The sequence below is a fragment of the Clytia hemisphaerica genome, unplaced genomic scaffold, assembly GCF_902728285.1.
Source record: "Clytia hemisphaerica strain Z4C2 unplaced genomic scaffold, Clytia hemisphaerica genome assembly, whole genome shotgun sequence".
Classification (NCBI taxonomy): Eukaryota; Metazoa; Cnidaria; class Hydrozoa; order Leptothecata; family Clytiidae; genus Clytia; species Clytia hemisphaerica.
In genome coordinates this window covers 112832-135909 of record NW_027103571.1, presented here as the reverse complement: position 1 = coordinate 135909, position 23078 = coordinate 112832, and the positions used below count along the sequence as shown (strand labels likewise).

General features: G+C 35.5%; 1 protein-coding gene across 3 annotated transcripts in view; it reads right to left on the bottom strand.

Annotated features, from left to right (window-relative positions):
- LOC136801074 (mitochondrial substrate carrier family protein S-like) overlaps positions 1-22224 on the bottom strand; it is a 33420-nt gene extending 11196 nt beyond the window's left edge. The window contains exons 1-7 of one of the 3 annotated variants that reach the window (XM_067057700.1): positions 22125-22224; positions 21427-21550; positions 13208-13361; positions 12838-12906; positions 12375-12434; positions 11718-11838; positions 11149-11288 (exon numbers count right to left, since the gene is read on the bottom strand). In XM_067057700.1, the coding sequence (XP_066913801.1) occupies positions 11149-11288; positions 11718-11838; positions 12375-12434; positions 12838-12906; positions 13208-13361; positions 21427-21484 (602 nt within the window). In that variant the 5' untranslated portion in view covers positions 21485-21550; positions 22125-22224. Of the gene's footprint in view, positions 1-11148; positions 11289-11717; positions 11839-12374; positions 12435-12837; positions 12907-13207; positions 13362-13503; positions 13580-14084; positions 14180-21426; positions 21551-22124 lie in introns of those variants that run through there. The other 2 variants (XM_067057701.1, XM_067057702.1) reach the window with 2 other exon arrangements.
- Positions 22225-23078: the final 854 nt, after the last annotated feature.

The window sequence follows — 23078 nt, the reverse complement described above, 5'->3', positions numbered from 1 at the left end:
ATTAGGGTACCAATTTGAAAAAAACTCTGATCAAAGATTTTTGGTTGGCCGGGATTGAGTAACTTAGTCCATATATAAAGGTCAGTGGGTGCACCTTAAAAAACAGAGTTATGACGTCATTACTCGGGTTTTATAAGTCAGGTTTTTTAACTTGGGTTTCCAGTGATATTCATATTAGAAGTTTATCGTGGCTTGGATCACGAGATTCACTTTTGGCTAATTTTCGAGAGATTCTTCTCCTATCATCGGACAATGTGGAGTATGTTTTCCCCACTATTTGTACTAATAGACCTTCTGATTACCCATAATTATCAAGTGTAATTTCCTTACAAGGTGTGAATCCCCATGTTACCATCATAGGTGTAAGGTAAATTATCTCTAGAATTTACGAGATTACTCATTACTCTGATTTCCATTTCGCCTCTCTGTCTGGATGTTAGGATCCCAAATATTGGGTAGAATGTGTGAATGTGATGTTTATGTGATTCTTATCCTTTATCTTTATCTTTATCCTCGGGTTTTCCAGGCCTAATTTTTGTGAACTTAGTCCACCTGGCTGCCATTCTAAAAGTTTTAACGGCTAATTTAACATTTGAGAAGTTTCTTTACAGACAGGAGCAAAAGCAAAGAAAGATGGAAATGAATAATGGTTTGAAGAAAGTGTTCAACGTCTTGGGATCTCCAGACAGCGAAATGTTGGCATCGCTTTCCTTACATTTCATGCACAAGATTGCTGATCTAGAGACAGATCTTTACAAATTTTACTATGCAATTATACATCATGATGGTAAAGTAGCTTTTATAGAGCACCCCGGTGACAAATCTTTCATCAAGAGTCGCACAGAAACACACGAGTTTGAAGCCTTGTTGGAAAGAATTGAAGAAGTTAGTCCTGATGTTATCATCTATCACGTTTATGGAACCAAAGGAAGCACCACCTATCGCTCAGCTTTGGAGATTCTCGACATACCAATCTTAGGATCGACAGCAGACAAACATTTCATCACAAACAACAAAGCTTTGACCAGATCTTTTCTAGCAGCAGCTGACGTGTGTATTGCACCAGGAACGGAGCTCTATCATCAGGATGTTGACGAATGTTTGATAACAGATTTGGAGCAGAAGCACGGCTATCCTTTGGTTGTCAAAGCAGCTACCGTAGAGAATTCAGAGGGAGTTTTCATTGCAAAGAATCGACAGGATATCTTGAAGTATGTCCAAGAATGTTTCTTCTTAAGCCCAGAAGCAGTTGTTATCGAGAAATTTATCGCTGGTCGAGAAATCAGATGTGCAGTTATTGAAGATGAAAATGAAAATCCATGGTTTTTACCAGTCCTCGAGTACAAAGTCGGTGGAAATGATAATATTCGTTCACTTCAGAAGAAACTGGATACTGAAGACTTCGAGACTTCAGGAATGATGAAATTGCGACACGAAACCACTCAAACCTTTCTATGTCAAAAAGCAGATTCACAATTAATCAAAGATATCAAGCGAATTGCCTTGAAAACTTTCGCCGCTCTGGAATTGCATGATTTTGCTATTTTCGATTTGCGAGTTGACAAATCGGGAAAACCGTATATTTTGGAAGCAAATCTTTTTTGCAGCTTTAATGCGGTTAGTTGGGTGAATTACTTAGCAAATCACATAGGTATCTCAAATGAGAGACTTTTAGAAATGACAATAAATAACGCTTTAAAACGTCAAAAGAAGAAAAGCGATTCAGATGGACAGACATTTTAATAAAAATGATAGAAATAATCGTAATTATTAACGGGGATGAAAAGACTGAGTTTAAATTTAAACTTAATCACGTTCTGAGTAAAGAAGAAAGGTTTACAGTATATAAAAATCCTAATACATTTTCAAGAAGCAATAAATCAGAGAAATCATGTCAAATTATTTCATTTATAAATTATCATTTTTATTGGTATTTAACTAGAATTACGCCAGGTCAACTTTGAATAAATCGGAAAATAAAAAACTGTTTAAAATTAGGATTCACACCTTTTAAAGGTTCACCTGTGTCATATTTCATCATCCTTCAATCTATTTTCTAAGGGACCTATAGGTCGGAACCTAGTCGTTATAAAAACACTGGTCTGGAAGGCTTTTGTCACTTTTTTATCTTTAAAAGTTAGAGCTTTTACGTACCAAACTCGATTTATCTTGCAAACTTTTTGATCATGTGATTAGAAAATAGATCCCAAGAGGAGATTTAGGTAACGTGATCAAAATTGAACAAAAAGCTAAAATAATACATTGCCAGACCGGGGTTTTTTAGAATGAATATGGTCGGAAACAAGACAAAACCCTCTCTCCACAGCTTGCGATCAGCCATTGTGATACCTATAGTTCCTCAATCTCTAGCCCTGTTTTCTGGCCTCAAAATACATGTGCACTTTCTCGAGGGTCTTGGGCCAACAGGACATCAGAGTAAGATTTCCAATACAATTTCGTTTTTCGCGCGGAAACTATGACCTGAGAAAGCAAGTATCCTGCTGGTGGAGACGGAAAAATTTCTTAGGAGTTCATGATAGATCTCTTGAAGGGTTGGGGTGGTTGCGCCAATCAAGGTTTTAAACATTTTTCGAAAGGTTTATATGACAGCCATCAAGGCTCTTCAACATGGCTTTTGTCATGGTCCAAGTCTCAGAGCCATAAAGAAGAATGGGCTCGACGAGAATTTTAAAAGTTTGAAGATTTAGAGTGATCAAAATTGACAGATGTCATTCTAACTTGAATAAAGATCGATTCACTCTTTAGAAAATTTTCGCAATAATCAGAGAAAACATATCGTGTTACATTTTCATTGACTTTTGAGGTGACACTGAATTTTTATGGTTCTTGTTATACATTTTTGGCGATTTCTGTACCTATAAACTCAAGATATTGACCCTTAAAAATAGTGTTTTTATTTTGTCCACTTTTTGCACTTTTTGGAGCTCAATATTTCGAGTTAGGTGGGGAATTCATCTATACTTGCAATATATATTATTAATTTTAACTTTACGAGAGCTTTCTAAAAATATACAACATTATATTTATATATTTTTCAATTAACCAACAACGAGCAATTATTTTATTTTTGACGATATATTTCGATCTATTGATCATCTTCAGGTCTAAAATTCAATAAAAACAAGATTATAAAAATCTCCGATAAAAATGTATATGTTCACATATCTACAGTAAAAACAACCATAAGCTTACAGAAAAAAGTTAGAAATGAAAATGCTACTGCAAAAAAAAAATATAATATGTAATAAAATTGTTGCTACTAAGGAAAATCCCGATATACTACGAGATATAAATAAGAACGCTATCGACCAGAAACTTGAAGAGATAAATTCGCTACATCCGTCGCTGAAGTTTACCGTAGAAAGGGAAATAAACGGCTGTACAATCCCATTTCTTGATATGAAGATTACCCGGTCAGAGAATAAGTTAGAGTCGTCTTGGTATACAAAAGACACAGATACTGGTTTACTAATGAATTTTCACGCTCTTGCTCCATTAAAGTATAAAAAATCTGTTGTTATTGGAATGATTCATCGTATTTTCAGAGCATGTAGCTCTTACAAAACATTCCATGAGGGTTTAGAGCGTGCTAAAGTAATCCTTAACAGAAATCAATATCCCGACTCGCTAGTTGATTCTATCATACGAGATACTTTAAACAAATTGTTTGAAAAAGAAGAACCTCCTGTGGTGGAAGAAAATGAAGATGAAGAAGATGAGCCGAAAATGTTTTTTGTTGAATACAGGGGAAAATTATCTGAGGAATTGAAATATAACCTTGGAAAGTTGAAAGCCCCTTGTCGTGTCATATTTACTTTGAAAAAGTTAAAAACAGTGCTACCATCATTGAAGTCCTCCGTGGAAAAATCCTTAAAAAGTGGTGTAGTTTATAAAATTACCTGTCCACGATGTAATTCGTGCTATGTTGGCCAAACACGGCGACATCTTATCACCCGAATTAAGGAGCACGGTAGGAAAAACGCACCCGTTACCATTCACATGACGTCATGCCAGCACTCATTAACAATGGAGGACGTAGCCATTTTGAAAGGTAGTTCTCGTTCGGCAAGCCATTTAATGACACTAGAGGCACTTTTTATTAATCAATTAAAGCCTCAACTGAACACAAAAGACGAGTATAGAAGCCGTACATTAGTAGTCAAGTTTTAATTGTAGTTTTTTATTCTTTTATTGTTTGTTGTCACATGGGATTTTCCTTAGTAGCAACAATTTTATTACATATTATTTTTTTTTTTTGCAGTAGCATTTTTCATTTCTCACTTTTTTTTCTGTAAGCTTATGGTTGTTTTTACTGTAGATATGTGAACATATACATTTTTATCGGAGATTTTTATAATCTTGTTTTTATTGAATTTTAGACCTGAAGATGATCAATAGATCGAAATATATCGTCAAAAAATAAAATAATTGCTCGTTGTTGGTTAATTGAAAAATATATTGCTCATGCCACAATGTTTTTGCCATATCATTATATTTATATATATATTAATATACTTAAATTTTGACCCTATGATTTTTGCCTGATACCGTCATATTTGTCAAAAAAAAAATTGGCACCCATGTTATTTTGATTCCCCTACCCCTTAACTTTCCAAAAATGTATAAGAAGTGCTTTGACTAAAAAAGTCGCACGATTTTACAAATTTCCTCCTACTGCTTTAATCGGATTAAATTTCGCGAGCGAAAAAAATCGCGAAATCTTCTGGATTTAATTTGGCAGAAACCCTCAGCCCTCGCGAGCCTGAAAATAGCTGATAAATGGCCATTTTTGCCACAAATGGAGACTTTGGACTGGTTTATCCACCAAAAATGCGATTTTAAAAATTGTGTGGTGGATTTAATTTCGCAAGTCACGAGTTTTCGCATAAAATGGCAAAAATTCGCGAAATCGCAAAATTTAATATCGCGAAAGTTAATCCGATTAAAGTATAGAGGGGAAGGCCAATTTACCATATGAGAGAAATGGAAGTCGTTTTTGTGGGTATCGACACTACCAGACGGGTATTTGTACCAAATCTGTTTAAACTGGATAATTGGTTAAAATTTTTTGACATGATAAATTGGTAAGTAGTAAGATAAAGTAGTAAGGTTCCACCAAAGTTATATTTATGATCATTTCACCCCTTAAACGTTTACAACTACAAGTTTTTTAAAAAGAATAAACTTTATAAGAACGTGAGGCTTCAGTGGCAAAAATGTTTAGAACAATTTACAGACTCTAAAACACTTGATTTCTTAGAAAAATTGACATAAAAGTTGAAAGTTCTATTCCAACTCCAAGGGTTCGTTAAGATATTTGTTCTATTCTATGGGTGAGTTGACTTTCTTAGAGTGACGTCGTATAGTGTTATTTATCGTCATTTCTATAAGTTTTTCGTCAGAAATGTCTGCTTTTTTGGCTATGTAATTCAGGCAGCTGGTAGCATTAAAGCTGCAAAAAAGATTAACTTCCAAAATGTATGGTTTCCCCAATTTGTCAACTCGTAAATCGAAAATAGCAAAATCATGTAGTTCTAGAGCGTTGAAAGCTTTCAAAGCCATTCCCTTGATATCTTTGATTAATTGTGCATCTGCTTTTTGACATAGAAATAATTGAATGGTTTCCTGTCGAGGTTTCATCATTCCTGAAGTCTCAAAAGCTTCAGTGTTCAATTTCTTCTGATGTGAACGAATGCCATCATTTCCACCGACTTTGTACTCAACGACTGGTAGAAACAATGGATTTTCATTTTCATCTTCAATAACTGCACATCTGATTTCTCGACCGGCAATGAATTTCTCGATAACAACTGCTTCTGGGCTTAAGAAGAAACATTCTTGGACATACTTCAAGATATCCTGTCGATTCGTTGCGATGAAAACTCCCTCTGAATTTTCAACGGTCGCTGCTTTAACAACCAAAGGATAGCCGTACTTCTGCTCCAAATCTGTTATCAAACATTCATCAACATCCTGATGATAGAGCTCCACTCCTGGTGCAACACACACGTCAGCAGCTTGAAGAAAATTTCTGGTCAAAGCTTTGTTGTTTGTGAGGAAATGTTTGTCTGCTGTCGATCCTAAGATTGGTATGTCGAGAATCTCCAAAGCTGAGCGATAGGTGGTGCTTCCTTTGGTTCCATAAACGTGATAGATGATAACATCAGGATTAACTTCTTCAATTCTTTCCAACAAGGCTTCAAACTCGTGTGTTTCTGTGCGACTATCGATGAAAGATTTGTCATCGGGGTGCTCTATAAAAGCTACTTTACCATCATGATGTATAATTGCATAGTAAAATTTGTAACGATCTGTCTCTAGATCAGCAATCTTGTGCATGTAATGTAAGGAGAGCGATGCCAGCATTTCACTGTCTGGAGATCCCAAGACATTGAAAATCTTTAGAGTCATCCTGTCCTTGCAAAGAGATGGTGGTTAAAGCAAGAAACCAAATATACAAGAAAAGTCAGTGTGTTGTCTGCTAAAAAGGGCGACTCGGTTCTCTATTTATCAGGAGTTGAACAAAGCAAACAAAACAAAAGAAAAGAAAAAAGTACCGTTTTATAATGCAAGGTCCCAGAAAAAATTACAAGGACCGTACAGGATGACGGTGGTGTTTTCGAAATTATGCAGTGATTTCTAAACAAAAAGACCTTTTGTGAACCGTCTGTTATTGATATTCTGTGTTGTTTACCAAAAAATTATCTTAACACAGACAAGAAAGGCTTTGAACTTTAAACGATCTAATAATTTTATTCGGTGTTGTCTAATTCCTGATCATAAAGAAAACCATTTTCTAAAAATACCAAACAAAATCAATAATATTTCTAAATAAAACCCTGTGCGTGAAATATAAATGCATTTTTTTTCTTCAATTTTTGAGGAAAAGTATAGGAAATTGCTGAACGCACGCATAGCATGGGGCTCAACTTAAGTAGCTTCAAATTATTGTAAGACTAGATAATAGCATTTGATAACCGTTTTTCCAAATTGCGCCAAAGTTTTAGCTTCATTTTGGGAAAAGACTCATTCAAGAAAATCAAATAAAAAAACGAGCCTCGTTTTTAATAACAAAACATTATATGATGAGAAAGGGTGCATTGTTAAAACCTGGCTTCATCGCCCTCAATGTAACAGAAAAGACAGAAAAAAATTTTTTTGATTAAAAAAAGTTTTAGCCTCGTTTTGGGTTAAACCTTGTGACCACACCCAAAATTTTGATAAAATGAAAATATCACCCCCTGATATTCACCCAAGGAACAAGTGTGTAAAATTTCAAATCAGACAATTTTTGAAGACTCCAGCCTGCCCAAATGTTTTGAGGTGACAGACTGACTGACTGACAGACAGACATTCTCAGATTCTAGCTCAACACTGACGTTGAGAACTATCACGAGGAATGACAAAGAATCACCTCTTTAAGAATACACTCTTCTCGAGATGCATAAATTTATTGTTGTCCTCGTTTTCAAACAGATTTCATTGCTATAAAATTATACATTTAAACCAATTTAAATTCACAAAAGGCAAACATTAACTCTAAAACAAAAGTACTGGAAATTCAAAATGTCTCATGAGGTGTAAACAGCACAATTATCATTGAGAATATGTAATTTTATAGCAATGAAATCTGTTTGAAAACGAGGACAACAATAAATTTATGCATCTCGAGAAGAGTGTATTGTACGACCAATTGAGACAGAATGCAAATATTGCAGTATTGTATGTAGGATTGAATTTCATTTTCTAATGAGTGATCGAAATTAGAGATCGAAAAGGTCACGTGAAGAAAATAGGTTGAATAAATAAAAGTCATGTTTCAAAAAATGACCAAGGAGTATCAATTCGAGATACATTAAAGTAAAGAAAGGCTTCTACAGTAGGGTCTCCGTAACTCGAACGACCAGGGAGGGGGGTTAAAACCGTTTGAGTTATGGAGACTATTTTAGGATACGAAATAAGTGGACTCGTAATTAACCATCTTGAAATTAAAGGTATACTGCTGTATCAAAAATGTATCCAGGACCTGCAACATATTTTTAAAGCCCCGAAAACAGCTAGAAGCAAATCTCTTTCAATTGATAAAGAAAGAAAGACAATCATTTCCCAGACACGCAGTCTGCCTGATCTTCCACATATTAACGCAACACTGGGAAACAGTCAAACATACAAATTCATGATTCAACTACTTAATGACGGTGTATTCAAATTATATATAAATGTAAGAACAAGTTAAGAATATTTTAAGGCTTGGCAGACTCTAAAATATCTATCCAATTTCTTAGGAAATCACACTAAGATAATTCTAAAATGGTTATAAAGTAAGAAAAAAGTTAAGAAAATCCAAGGTATTCAAAAATTTTGGATGTTCTTATCAACAACGTATCATTGCAGTTCCACTGCACGTGCTACATGTGTCGCAATATTTTCTAAAGATTGGATCAAATATAAAAGGTTGTAAAGGTTAGATTGAAAAGTGACACATGTCATTCAATAAAGGATGAATTATAGTTGGTCAATTTCTGTGCTACTTAATGTTTCATCATGTCTGTCTTGCATGCAGCACAGGCTAGTACGCATAAATGAACAATTAAGTCTTTGTTAGGTAAAAAATCTTAAAGGGTTTCTTTATACACCCTAGTTTTGTTGTTCGACACAAAACCCTTAAAAGATAAGAGCTAAAATTCGGGCAAAATCTGATAAACAGTTCAGAGAATTTTTAACAAATTGACGTCATTGCACCGTAGCGAAAATTTATTTGAGTGGAGAATGTGCTATAAATAAAACCCAAATAGGCTTTATCATTGTAGAGCACGGGTTCGACGCGAATGTGGGTAATCCAATCTGATTGGTTACTCTTAGTTTCCAAATAAACGAGGGGGGGGGGGGTTCGATAAACGGGGGGGTTGGAAAGTTTTCTAGATTTCAATAAACGGCGGGGACCTAATTGCCGGGGGGGTTGGAAATTGTACTTCTGAAACTCAAAAATAAGGTAAAAATAGGCTAAAATCAGGCTATTTAGAGCAAAATAAGGGGCCTTCTCTTTGACAGCTGAAAATATTTTTAGAGATTAATAAACGGGGGGGGGTTGGAAAATTTTCGAAAAATTAACAAGCGGGGGGGCGTTTATTTGGAACCTAAGAGTAGGTACTGCAAGCTAAGAATGATTTTGGTGGTCCACCTTACCATTCGATATAAATATCGCAAATGCACATAGTCGAATGTGCGCAGCCACTGGGCTAAACTTCAGTATTTTTCCAACTAGGCCAGATTGTAGATACTCCAATAATTGAGTGAAAGAACTCGTACGAAAACTTTAAAATAACAGGCTTAACGGACTTTCAGCTGCCAAATCCGATCATTTTTTTAGGTTTCGAGGCTGCCCAAAAGTTTTAGCCTCGTTTTGACGAAAAACTAGTTCTCAGGCCCCAAAAATCATCATTTTCAAAAAATGAAGAAAATAACCCTAGATATTCACCCAAGAAATAGGTGTGCAAAATTTCAGCCAAATCCGACAGACAGACAGACAGACAGACAGACAGACAGACAGACAGACAGACAGACAGACAGACAGACAGACAGACAGACAGACAGACAGACAGACAGACAGACAGACAGACAGACAGACAGACAGACAGACAGACAGACAGACAGACAGACAGACAGACAGACAGACAGACAGACAGACAGACAGACAGACAGACAGACAGACAGACAGACAGACAGACAGACAGACAGACAGACAGACAGACAGACAGACAGACAGACAGACAGACAGACAGACAGACAGACAGACAGACAGACAGACAGACAGACAGACAGACAGACAGACAGACAGACAGACAGACAGACAGACAGACAGACAGACAGACAGACAGACAGACAGACAGACAGACAGACAGACAGACAGACAGACAGACAGACAGACAGACAGACAGACAGACAGACAGACAGACAGACAGACAGACAGACAGACAGACAGACAGACAGACAGACAGACAGACAGACAGACAGACAGACAGACAGACAGACAGACAGACAGACAGACAGACAGACAGACAGACATTCTACCTCAACTGAGTTGAGTTGGGAATAAAAAAGTGAATAGAATCCCTCATTCATACTCCAACCAACAGGCACTAGCGACCTTAGTTAATTAGATACTTCCAATGTAAATAAATGTATTATTAAAAAAAATGAAATTGGACATCTTCAGAGAGTTTATGCATATGTGAATTCTGGAGAACTTAAGATTGAGATTAGGGAAGATAAGAGAATCTAGCCCAAAGATCATATACACAAAAACTATTTCTAACGCATCGTCTTCCCGAGTTTTGATGTAAATGACTGCAAGTGATATACAGCTAATTATGTTACATTGTATAATTTTAATTCAACTGAAGTTCTTAATTCCAGATATTGTTTCAAATAAGTTGAAAGCTCGATTGAAGTTGATATTTACTCGATTCGAAGATCGATTTCACAAAAATCGATGAAATAATTAATCGATTGAAGGCATATACGGTAACATATATTAGTTGATTTAAGTTCAATTGAAGTTGAAAACTCAATTAGTCTATCACCATATTTCCCTAACACCCTGCCTGGTAGTGCTTGGGATTCGAACAAGTCCATTGCGGTGCAAGTCTGTGGTCGAAACCTTCACACTATCAATCGGCAGAATGTTAGTGAGACTCAATTAGAGTTGAGAGAAGTCGTTCCAATGATCGATAAAACAAAAATCGATTAAATAATGAATCGCTTTAATCTGCTAATCGATTCAATCGATTCAACCGAGATCTATTAAATTGAAGCTCGCTCAGAACATAACGATGATAAAACCAGAAAATATTATCAAAATCGATTGACATTATCAATATCCGTTTCTTAATTAGACGTACTAGTCTCCATAACTCGAACCTCTCCTTAGCTCGAAAAAGATTTTTGCTCCCTTCAGTTACGCCCTATAAACTTGTCTCCATAAATTTCCATAACTTGAACAGACTTCAGTTTCCCGTGCGTTTTCGAGTTGAGGAGACTCCGCTGTACTTATCAGCATGCTATCATTGGTTAAATTTTTCAATAACTTGTGACATGGATGAAATTACGTACGGTAGAAAAAGATACGTTGCTGCCACACCTGATATCAAGAAAGGTCCCAACAATGGTCTTTTGAAATATTCACTCATGTGTCTTCGCATTGAGTCTACCATTATGAAATAGGTTGTCATCAAGCCTACAGTACGGCCCAAAGTAACACCGAATCCCTATGGAGTAAATATAGAAATATTTAATTGGGTTTTCATATCATGTAAGTGAAAGTGAAAAGAATGAAAAGAAAAGATTTTAATATTTTTACGTTCAAATACTTATCCTCAGCGTTCATATTTTTGGACGAGTTATAAACGGCATTATTAGGAAAAGCTTGATAGTGTCATGATTAAAAAAAGAGCAAATGAGATTTGAAAATAGTAGCAGAATTTTTAAGTAGAATTATTGCCATCTTCCCAGAAGGCAAAATTATATATTCAATTTATCTGGGCTAGTAAGTTGGACAAAAAGCTGCTGATTAAAGCTCTAAGTCTTTATCGATCGACCATTGGCAAAGTCGAATAATAATTGCCATCAGAAATCGGCAGGAAGAATTGAGCGAGTGTAAATCTAAACAATTTGTTGTTTTAAAAGATCTTTAAAACCTTGTAAAGCCCTTTGAAGTGCCACGTTTGTCCAGTTTGACGGCGTACTTTGGCAAGTTCTAAAGGAGTTTCGATGATTGCACGTGCAGTTGAGGCTGCCAGTCCACCAAAAACAACACGCCTGCAGAACCAAGATATATTATTATCAAGAGTATATCATCAATATCAGTGTTTTGTTTGTAAAGGCCGTAATGTAAAGGTAGAGCATTTATAGGCTACTGCAAAAGTCCGTGGTTCGATCTCTGGAAGGGTCATATCAAAGATTACTAAAAAATAGTATAGACGTTGCTTGGTGTCTCTCTGCTTAAAGGGATAATCAGATGGTCTGAGATATTTGGCCTGCAGTAACCTTCTACGGTCCTGAGTAAAACCTCCAAGTATTTTGGTCTAACTATTTTTCAAAGTCGAGATTAGAAATTACTGAAAATGGCTTCTTACACGGCTCTAATATATCTCGACTTAGGAAGATAGTTAGGAAATATATTTTGAGGTTTTGTTTTTGGAAATAGAAGGAACCCACAAGCCAAATATCTAAAACCATCTGATTATCCCTTTAAATGTTCGGCAATTTTACAAAGATGGAGTGGCGCCCTTTAATTTATCTCTTAAATTTAAGACAGCTTTTAATAAACCAATCGTAAAATCTCAATAACTTACATTTGAAGACCTCCTGTGAATGGGATACAAGTTGTTCCTATGCCACTGGAATAAGTATACCTGGAAAAAATTGCATACTTCATGTTTATTGCATTACTTGATGGTCTATTTTCAAAACAGATAGGAAACTTTAAAGAAAAAAGCCAAAAGGAAATAAATGAGAAGATCTTTGCTCCAAAAATAACAGAAAGAGCATGAACAGTCCATGTGATATCATGGTAGTCTGCATAGTTGCGAAGCTAAATTATCAAAAAAGTGAATGAATTTCAAAATTTTAACCCATTGATAAAGGTTGCCAAATTAACTGAAACTTTGTGCACTATTTCTTGTCATCATGTAGAAACCACTCTCAATGAAATTAGTCGACATGGCATGGTTTCCACATGGTAAAATGTTTTTAAAAAATGCACACTTTGAAGTAAATGACATTTTGAGTACAACTCTTTTTTAAAAGTAAACATACACAGCTTCAAAGACAGCAAATTGTGTTGAACGGTAGATACCAGACCCCCACAAAGGTGGGACACAGCCTCTAAAATAAAGAAATAGTTTAGTTGTTTATACCTTCTGGAAAATTGATCAATGGGTGCTTGAAAAGGGAGGCTTAGTTTTATAATGCTATAGTCTGAAATCTAATTATTTGAAAATGAGATTGTTGTCTACAAGGTTGATAGAAAATACAAGCAAGCATTTAGTCAAAAGATCAAACCAATTTTAGGTAAAAGAGTGATAGATTCATTCAAGTCAACATCACTGAGTTGTTGACTTAGACGACATTCCAGTCATCACAATGAATTTACATGAAGAGTGTCAGTAATAACAAAATCTAATACCTGTATAATCCACGAATACCTTCTGCACGGAGAGTTTTACCGAAAGATTTGAACATGCCTTGGTTTTCGAAACCTGGTTGTGCTTGCATTTTGGTCTTGATGGTATCAAAAGGATGACCCGCCATAACATTTGTGGTGCCATACAATATACCAACTAGAAAAAGAGAAGAAAGTTAAAGAATATATTTTCACACCACATTGTGTGTAAAAAGTCATGTGACTCAAACCCTGTTTTTTAATTGAATGGTGGAAGTGAAATTACATGATGTGTTTGCAACAACAACAATAAGAGTTACCTGAATTAAGTTCAAAGTCAATTACATAAAAAATGGCAGCTTGAAACAAAATAAAACATGCAGCAGCCAGCTAAGCGACCTACCAAAATATTTTTTATTACCAAGATAGCGCTTCAATTTGCTAGCTCTAGAATAATAAGCTTAAATAAAATCCACTCCAATTTTGGTCAAAAGTAATTCTACACCTGTAAATGGGTTTGTGTTTAAGGTATGGTGTGATCTGACAAAATTTCCCGGGAAATAACCTTTTTGGTGTTGCGCGGATCTATGTAGGTGGTGTTCAAACGCCTAGATTTTTTTCTTGTGAAGTTGATGTAAATATTATGACCAAAATGAAGGGGAAATCACCACTTTTACATCAAATAACTCTTTTTCAGTATAGAACGATATTGGCCATACTCTCTTAAAAGTCTTTTAAGGTCTGTCTCAATCTAATCTGCAGCAGAGACAAAAAAAGGCTGCAGCTTTTGATAGAATTCGAATGAAATAGTTTCCATCAGCAATTCCGACTTCATATTATTCCTATCTCTAAAGAAGGTTGTCAAAATTAGAAGAGGGGTGTTGACATTAGAACAACTTACGGTAATATTAATTCATTATTATCTCTTTATTTTTATTTTTCATGAATGCAAGATTGACCTTTTGGATTTTTTGAACTAAGAAATATATATAATGTAGATATTTTATTTGATTATTAATTGTCGTTTGGGAGAACGCAACGGTCTTTTGAATAACTAATTACTCCATCAAAAATCTTTTAAACGATAGCGTCATCTTATTGATTTGTCTTTCGCATCAGTTACCTAGGGAAAAGATGATTTATCCTGTTTTTACTGGCTGAGGGAAAGTAGTGAAGTGGAGTAATTTGTTATTCAATAGGCCATTGCGTTGAAATAAATTGTGCTTTTCAGCTAGTCACATTAAGAAATCAAGCTTTCAGAAAAAACAACATCAGTTATCTACAGGATGCGCATTTGCATCAACAAGGATGAAAGTTACCTGAATCAAGTTCAAGTTACCAAGAAAATTAATTAAAACTTGAAAACTTAAAATGAGATAAAATGATCGATTGCAAACTTGCAGCCAGCCAGAATATCAACCAACCAAATTTTGTCATTCAATTCCCGAGACAAGGGAAGAATCTATATGATTACATCAAAAATTTTCCTGGGGAGCGTTCTTTTAGAAATTGCGCGCGCAAATATGGATTGACGCAAGCGATTTTGGTGAAAAATTTTGAGCGCGTCAAATCATTAGACAGTCAGGGAAATCCCTCAATTACAATAGTAATTTTTTACTGCAATTGCGCTACTTTTACATTTTTCATATACCGCAGTTAAAGTATATTCAAGAAACTGAATTCAAGATTCAAGGAGAAAACAGGCAATTTTTGTACATAATTGATCATATCTTTTTAACGCACAGACAAAATATTTTTTCCGTAGGTAAGATTCTTTTAATAAAGAAAAGCTATCTTCTCGTACAATTTTTCACAGTCGATATTTGTTTATCTTTGCCGACCAGAATTATATGTAGCCGTTATAAGCCTTTGTAGGCTAACCACAAATGAAAATTACTGCAATTGCAGTATACCGCAATTGAGGGATTTCCCTGACTGTTAGAGACTTTCCACAGTCACAACGAGAACAGCAACGACAATGGCAAAACTTGTGAAATAACATATAGGTGTGAAAAAATAGAGAAGTTGCCGTTGTGGCTCATTTTTGATTCCGCAATTAATTTTCACAACAACGTCTATGATTTTTTTTAAATAACGAAAAACGAAAAATCCTGGAGAAAATCTTGAAGCTTTTCTTTTTCAATGCAAACTAAAAATACTGTAATGATCAGAATTATTTTGTAATATTATTAGTAACGTGAACAAATTTAAAATCAGGATTTCAAAAATTCAATACTTGAAACTTACACATCTAGCACAAGAAAAAAAGCTAAAAAATGATAAAAAGTTTAAAGATTCTGAAATATAAGTTTCAAAATTGTCTTACTTTTTGCTTGATGTTGATTTTTATGTTAGAAATCTCACATTTGTCTGACAACGCCAAAATGAGTGAATTGCCGTCGGGCACGAAAAGAGAAAACTGCTACTGTGATTGGGGTTTACTCAGAGTTTTGACAGCTCAAAGGTGCGGTTAGTGTAAAACGCAGGTCACAGGTCACAGGTCGCAGGTCACAGGTTACAGGTCACAGGTCAACAAAGTGCAGACCGGAAAAAAGATAATAAGATCATAACATATACATAACATAACATCAATACATAACGCATTAAATTACAAAAAAGTAATACATGTTATTTAGATATTATAAAATGACAATTGAATAGAATAACAACCTAGTGACACTTACTTACAAAAATAATGACAAAATCATATGATGCCTAACAAGACAAAAGCACAAAAAATATTTATTATACAAAATGTGATGTGGATGGTGTGAATGGATAAAAAATGGCACCAAACAGAAGCTTGCAAGGTCCCTAAGAGAGTGGTTTTAGAAGGATGGAACTAATTAATTATTCAGTTATTATTTTAATGTCTTAATGACAATTTTTGACAAAAATATTAACAGAATCATAAAATCTGATGCAAGAAAAGACAAAAACACGAAAAAAATATTTATAATACAGAATGTAATGTTGATCGTGTGAATGAAAATATGAAAATAAAACGGCACCAATCAGAAGCTTGTGAGGTCCCTAAAAGAGAGTGGTTTGAGAAGGATGAAACTAATTAATTATTCAATTGTTATTTTAATGACTTAATGACAATTTTTGACAAAAATATTGACAGAATCACAAAATATCATGTCTTACAAGAGAAAAACACCAAAAATATTTAGCATACCGAATGTGATGATAACAATATGGCTGGATATAAAATTACACCAATCAGAAGCTTGTGAGTTCTCTGAGAAGGTAGTTTTAGAGCGATGTGTTTTATTATATATGTAACCATCATATAACATTACAAACATTACAATACAGTACAATATGTAATATACCTGTTATACGTATAATATGGTTTCAAATATTTTCTGGTCTGCGTTATACACGGCGCAAACTGCGAAAGATCGATAAAAACACATGGTTAAATTTTGATGTTTGAAATGGTTTTATATGGATGAAATTACTTGATAATTTTTTGATACTTGATAGTTTTTGATAATTCTTTGTGTTTTCCAAACATTTTCCTCTGCAATGACATTGATTAGAGTCAACCTGTCATCACTGACCTGTGACCTGCGACCTGTGACCTGTGACCTGCGTTTTACACTAACCATCAAAAGTGTGAATTTGATGTTTTCACGTTTTCGTCGTACTCGTTGTGATTGCTGAAAGTGCCTATTTACGAGATAAATTCATCGATCAAGTTTGATTTTATCAAACGCTAGTGTGACTAACTGGCTTTTAACATACAGCTCTCTAGCTATTCTCCGCAGAACAAATGAACACATCAATAAAACAAATAACACTGATAAAAAAGATTGAAACTACGGAGAGAGCAGCGTTATTTTAGATATACTTTGCAAGAACACAACAGATGCAGCTCCCCCTGATCAGAAGAAGAAATTGGCTCCCTGAGGCAATTTTCAAAAACCTGGAAATCTTTCCACCAGCCCGCATGTATGTATTTATAAAAACTGAGTCACTTTGACTATATCTTTTTATTTCATGAAGAGATTACTTTCAAATACCTGCTTTTTCCAATTTTCTTCGAGTTACAGGAATTAATTCCTTGTTTGTTTTGATCTGAAATTTTCAGTAGGGGTGGGCAACATGGTTCCCTTGCTCATATCAGGGGGTCCGAGACGGGGGTAAGAGAATTAAAGTTATGAAAGCTCAAAAATCGCTATTTTGGGAGTATTTTTGATAAAAAATCCCTTAAAAACACAAATTTTTGCTCAATTTTGCCATTAGGATAGCTTATTGTACTAAATTATATATAATGAAACATCTATTTTATTACTTTAAAGCACTTAAAGAGTGTCAGAAATTGGTTCAATATGCTTTAAGCACTGAAAATCCCCATTTTGAGTAATTTTCGCCTTTTTCGGTCAACTTTGACCTAAAAACCTATTTATTTTGTAATTTGTATATATGATAGAGCTATATTATTGTTATATTCTAATCCTACTTTTTCCTAAGGAACATTATGGGCCCAATTTGAGGGCTGTATGTAGTACCAACACAGCAGGTTTTAGGATTTTTTCTCAGGCAAAACCTGATTTTTTTGCGTTTTCAGTCATTTTTGGCCTAAAAACCTACATTTTTTGTAATTTTTATATATGATAGAGCTATATCATTGTTATATTCTAATCCTACTTTTTTCCAAGGAACATTTTGGGCCCAATTTCAGGGCTGTAGCACCAACACAGCTGGTTTCAGGATTTTTTTTCAGGCAAAAACCCTGTTTTTCGCAAATTTTCGAAAATATTGATTTTACAAAACCCTGGGGCAAACGGTCAATTTTAAAGATTTTGAATTAATTTTTTCATGGAAAGTCTTAGAATAGATTAAATTACCAGAAAGATTTGTCTAAAGTGCAATTCTGAAAAAAGTCATTTCATCATACACCCTATTCTTATGTTATTGCAATTGTTTCAATAAGTTCTTGTAAGCCGGAGATATCTGGCGCACAAGCCGCAATTTCCAGACTGGAGTCCCAGCCTTATCCCTCCTTCAGTAAAGCTTCCTATACCTTTTGTCCTTCAGAAAAACCAAAAATATTGGCCTTATAAATTGCTTGCTTTCAGTTCCTGTAGCCAGTAGTGTGACCACCCAGGCCATTTTTCATGCCCTTTAAGCGTCCGGTTATCGGACGCTGCCCCTCTTGAATTTACTAAAATATTGGTAAAAACAGCCTTTTTAATAGAAAAACACTGGAAAAAGTGCCCTTTTGGCCACCAACGGACGCTGCCTTGCCTTTCTAAAATATGGCCTGCCACCTGTATTTCTATTTTATTCTGCGTGGGTTTTCCAATAGAGATGTCACATGACTCAAATCCTGCAGTCTTATTGGACTAGAGAAAGCGAAAGTGAAATCGCGCGATCTGATTGGATGAGAAAAAGACCGTGGGAACTGGAACCGAAAATAATTCTCATTCTAAAACAAGATGGCGGCGAGAAAAGCATGTTTTTTCAATCTAAAATAGATGAACGAGTATTTGACTTGATGGTTATGATTCTTTCACAGAACATAGTAAAACTATTCAGGAACTTGGACCTTTTTACAGAATTTCAAAAAATCTGTTAGTTCTGGAGATATATTGAAAAGTTTAGACATGGGTAGTTTGCGTTCGTGTTTCGCGTTCCCAAACCAAACGCAAGTGGAGTGTGGGCACGTTTGCTTGAGATCTTGAGTGCGCAACTCTGAATAAGCCGAGTGTAGGTGCAAAATTTGAGGTTTTCAGGTGCAAGTTCAAACAGTTTTTTAACAGTGCGTCTCAAACCGCGATATTTCGAGAGCATGGAAGCGCTTCAAAACACCAGCTTTTTTAGAGTTTTGTCTCGTTTACCCAAACGCTGCAATCCTGCGTAGGCTTTGGGCTCAAGACTAGAACCCCCAATACGAGACATTGGCCTGACCGAAAAAAAATCATCATCATCAATTTTGTTAATTGTCAGAGTCGTTTACTCACTGGAAATACGCAACTTTCTGAAGTTTCGTTTTTTTTCGGTTGTGCTTCATTTTAAAAATAACGAAGATGAAAAGTTACCATCAATCCCGCGAGTAAAAGAAAGTACTCCGACTAGTCTACGAAAAGTGCGCTCGCGCGGCGAATAGAATATCTCGCAAATTAATATATGCATAAAACTGACGAAATCCTTTCTTTTTTATGCTTAGGTGACGTCACCATCGATCCTGACTCGACAATGGAGAACCAAATTTGGCAATGTATAATTATTACGAGCGGCCGAGAAAGTTTGTGTGACGCAAAAATTGCGCGATAAACGAAGCCCTAGAAGAACGCCCACTGAAAATTGAAACCAGGAATTTATTGAATATTTCACTAATGAAGTATCAAACTTTTTGTTTTTTGTAATTATTATAAATTCATAATTTTTAAATACTATTTTTTGAATGTCAAAGGACAATTAAAGTGAATTTAAGCTGATTGGGTGGATATTGGGCGGACGGGCGTTTTGCACGTGCCGAGATTGGAAATTAAATGAGAGTAAAAGACGGGGGCGTCTTAGTATGTAATATTAATTCATTATTCTTTTATTTTTATTTTTCGCGAATGAAAAATGAATTTTTGATTTTTGAATTAAGGAAATATAGTATAATATATTGTATTTGATTGTCAATGCCAAAAGATACTTACGAATAATCTGCTGTGTTGCTTCGCTATTTACCCCCGGATTGTTTTAGTAGGCACTTCGGTCACGTAAATAAAAACACGTGTATATGTTGAAGCCGACTGTGGACTGACCGCAATTGCAATTACATAAATTATTGTGGAAGGGAACGCTTGAGACGAATGTTTGGGAAATCAAAAAGACAACTTTTGTGAGAATGTTGAGTTTTGTTTATATGGCTGTTTGTGACGCACTGTTTAACCTGAAGTGCAGAGTTCAGCTAATCAATTGCAGTAATTTTAGCAATTTTTTGCCTTTTTGGACGAATTTCCGAGGTATAGGTACACCTTGTCCAAACCAAGATCTATCAAGTGCGGAACTTTGTACTTCCAAACATTTCCTCAAATAAGTTCCGTAAATTTCTTTAGGTTAGCTAGGAAAACCAGAACTATAAAATATAAAAAACTAGACTCTGTGGAAATAGGCCATTCCAGAATTTGTCTGTAACAGGGGGCGGACAACACAGGATTTCCGAGGGCAAAAGTTTTCACCAAAATTTGAAATTTCCAAGGCGAGAGAAGAAAATGTATGAATTTCCAAGGCAACTGAATTAAAAAAGGCAAAAAAGAGTGGAATTTCCGATGCATTTTGCAAAAGTACATGGATTTTTGTCGGAATTTCCGACCACCACTGGAAAAGAAAAATCATTTCCGAGGCTAGAGAAAATTAAAAAATGCACGTCGTCCAACGGGGGGTAACAAAAATTTTCTGGAATGGCCCAATATCCCAAAATAGTTTTGCAGATATTTTGGGGAACGCGAAGGCCTTTTGAATAACAAATTACTCCACATACATTACTTTCCCTCAGCCAGTTAGTCACACTAGGAAATCTAGCTTTCAGAAAAAACAACACCAGTCATCTACAGGATGTATTTGCACAACAAGGATGAGAGCTACCTGAATCAAGTTCGCAAGACAATTAATTAAATCATTAAAACTTGAAAGTTTGAAACAAAATAAAACGTGCAGCAGCCAAAATAAACCAACCAAAATTTGTCATTCAATTCCCGAGACAGCGCTTCGATTTTTAAGGCCTTGTTTATACGCTAAAGTAAAAATAATTCCGCACATGTAAATGGGTCATTGTTTGAGGTCCGGCAAAATTTCCGGGAAACAGCCTATCCGGTGGTGCGCGGATCTAGGTGGGTTCCGCCTCCCCCGTAGATCTTTTTCTTGGGAAGTTGATCTTCAAATTAGTTTTCAATGTTGGCTTGGCTCAAATTTTTTCATCTATGTCTCAAATTTTAGGCAATTTCTCAAAGTTTTTGAAAATGTTAATTTCATTAAAAAGCGCCGGGTTATTTTTTCAGGAATCCCTTTAGAAGTTTTGCGGCGCATTTTTTTGCTTGAGAAGTCAAGTAAACGATATAACGCTTTCGTAGCATTAATCTTTGATACGCATTTTGGCGGGACGCTAGTGTGACTAACTGTCAGCCCTACACTACATACACACAACAAAACAACAGCCACGACAATTACTATTAAAGCAAAAAAATATATATATAAAATATGAGCACATTTTAAAAATGTCATTTATATCTTTATACCTCCTAAACCAATCATTCCTTCTTTTGCCCATGATTGTCTGCTTTCATTGTGTGTCATTCTTGAGCCTCAGGTTTTCCAAATTTCTATTATCTTCTTGTTCTATTTTTTACTGGATAAAATGTAGCCTGGGAATCCAAGCGTTAAACTTTTTTCACAGTCTAGTTTATGATATTTTTGCTGCTGGTTTAACGCTTGGTGCAGGTAACTCGCCTGCAGGGAGATTTTTCCCTGCAATGCAGGTTCGGCCTGATTGGCCTGCTTTCGGCGTATTACTTAGCAGTAATTTCGCGCGCATTTTGATAATTTCGATGCGCGCGCATAATTTATGGAAAAAGCTGACTTTGCAGAAAAAAGGAAAACAAATGAAAATGAAAACATAGATTCATTTAGAAACAAAATGGCTGTTGACTGGAAGTCTAAATACATGTGGCTGATGTTTTGATGTGGTTTTTAGTAGTTTTGAAAGTCTTTAGAGCTTGTGAAAGAGTTTTTATGGTAAGTTGATTATGTGTGTTTGCCTGGGTTTCCAAAGTTCAGAAAGTCTGTCAACAAGGGTTCACACACAGACTGTTTATAACATTCTGTGTCAGACTAATCTACCTGCACCAAGCTCTATAATTTTAGAACTTTGTGAGGTGAGGTATTTTTTGTTTTTTCTAAAATTATGAGCTTGGATTCCCAGGCTAGATAAAATGTATAGGTGATGGAGAGTTGAAAGTCAAATAGACCTTTTCGCCTTTCCATCCGCCTCCGCCATCTTGAATATTGTAGAAGTGTCCGCCTTTTAGAAACTTTTGATCTCGGAGCTCCAATTTTGAAATCATCCCAGAGTGTAGCCTATACTAGACGTGACCCGCGTTTTTTTACGCATATAACGTCTATTCCACTTTGCGACTTTTTCGAATGTTTTGAGCCCGGGTTTTCGGGCTCTAAACATTCGATTTTTTGACGTCACTTTTAACTTTCGAAGCTCCTGCAGTAGCAAAATAATCGAATTTGCGTCAAAACACTTGAAAGGCTTCTATTTTTCAAAAATCGCCAAAGTGGAACTCACTAAGAAACGAGATGAAAAATCCCGGTTTTTAGTGAGGTGCTCGCTACCCAGAGTGTCGAAAATACAAAATTGGGTGCTAAAGTCCCGGGGGGGGGCCACTCGATTTTGAAACGACGGTATGTGCCGCGCAAAATCTGCTTTTCAAAATCGTACCCTTACAGTGCAGTTCAATATGGCTGAAAAGGTACCCTTTCAGTGCATTTTTTCCTAATTTACCCAACCCTTATAGTGCACTATATTTCTCAACTGTAAATCTGCGTGAAGAGAAGGAAGGAGCTTGGGAAATTTTTTGTTTCAAAGAAAAACTGAGAAAATTATTCTTGTCAGCTATAATTATCAGACAATAGAAACTTTTTCAAACAAACGAGAAGTAAAAACCTTTCTTTTTAACAATTATTTTGAATTTGTTTTAAAATTCGACCCTTGCAGTGCAATCTCACAGAAACACACCCTTACAGTGCATTTTGCGTTGTTACTAAAAGTGGTAACGGTAGGTAACGATAGGTAACGATAGGTAACGACAAGTAACGGTAGGTAACGACAGGTAACGATAAAGTAACGGTCGGTAACGATTAAGTAACGCAAGTAACGAGGGGT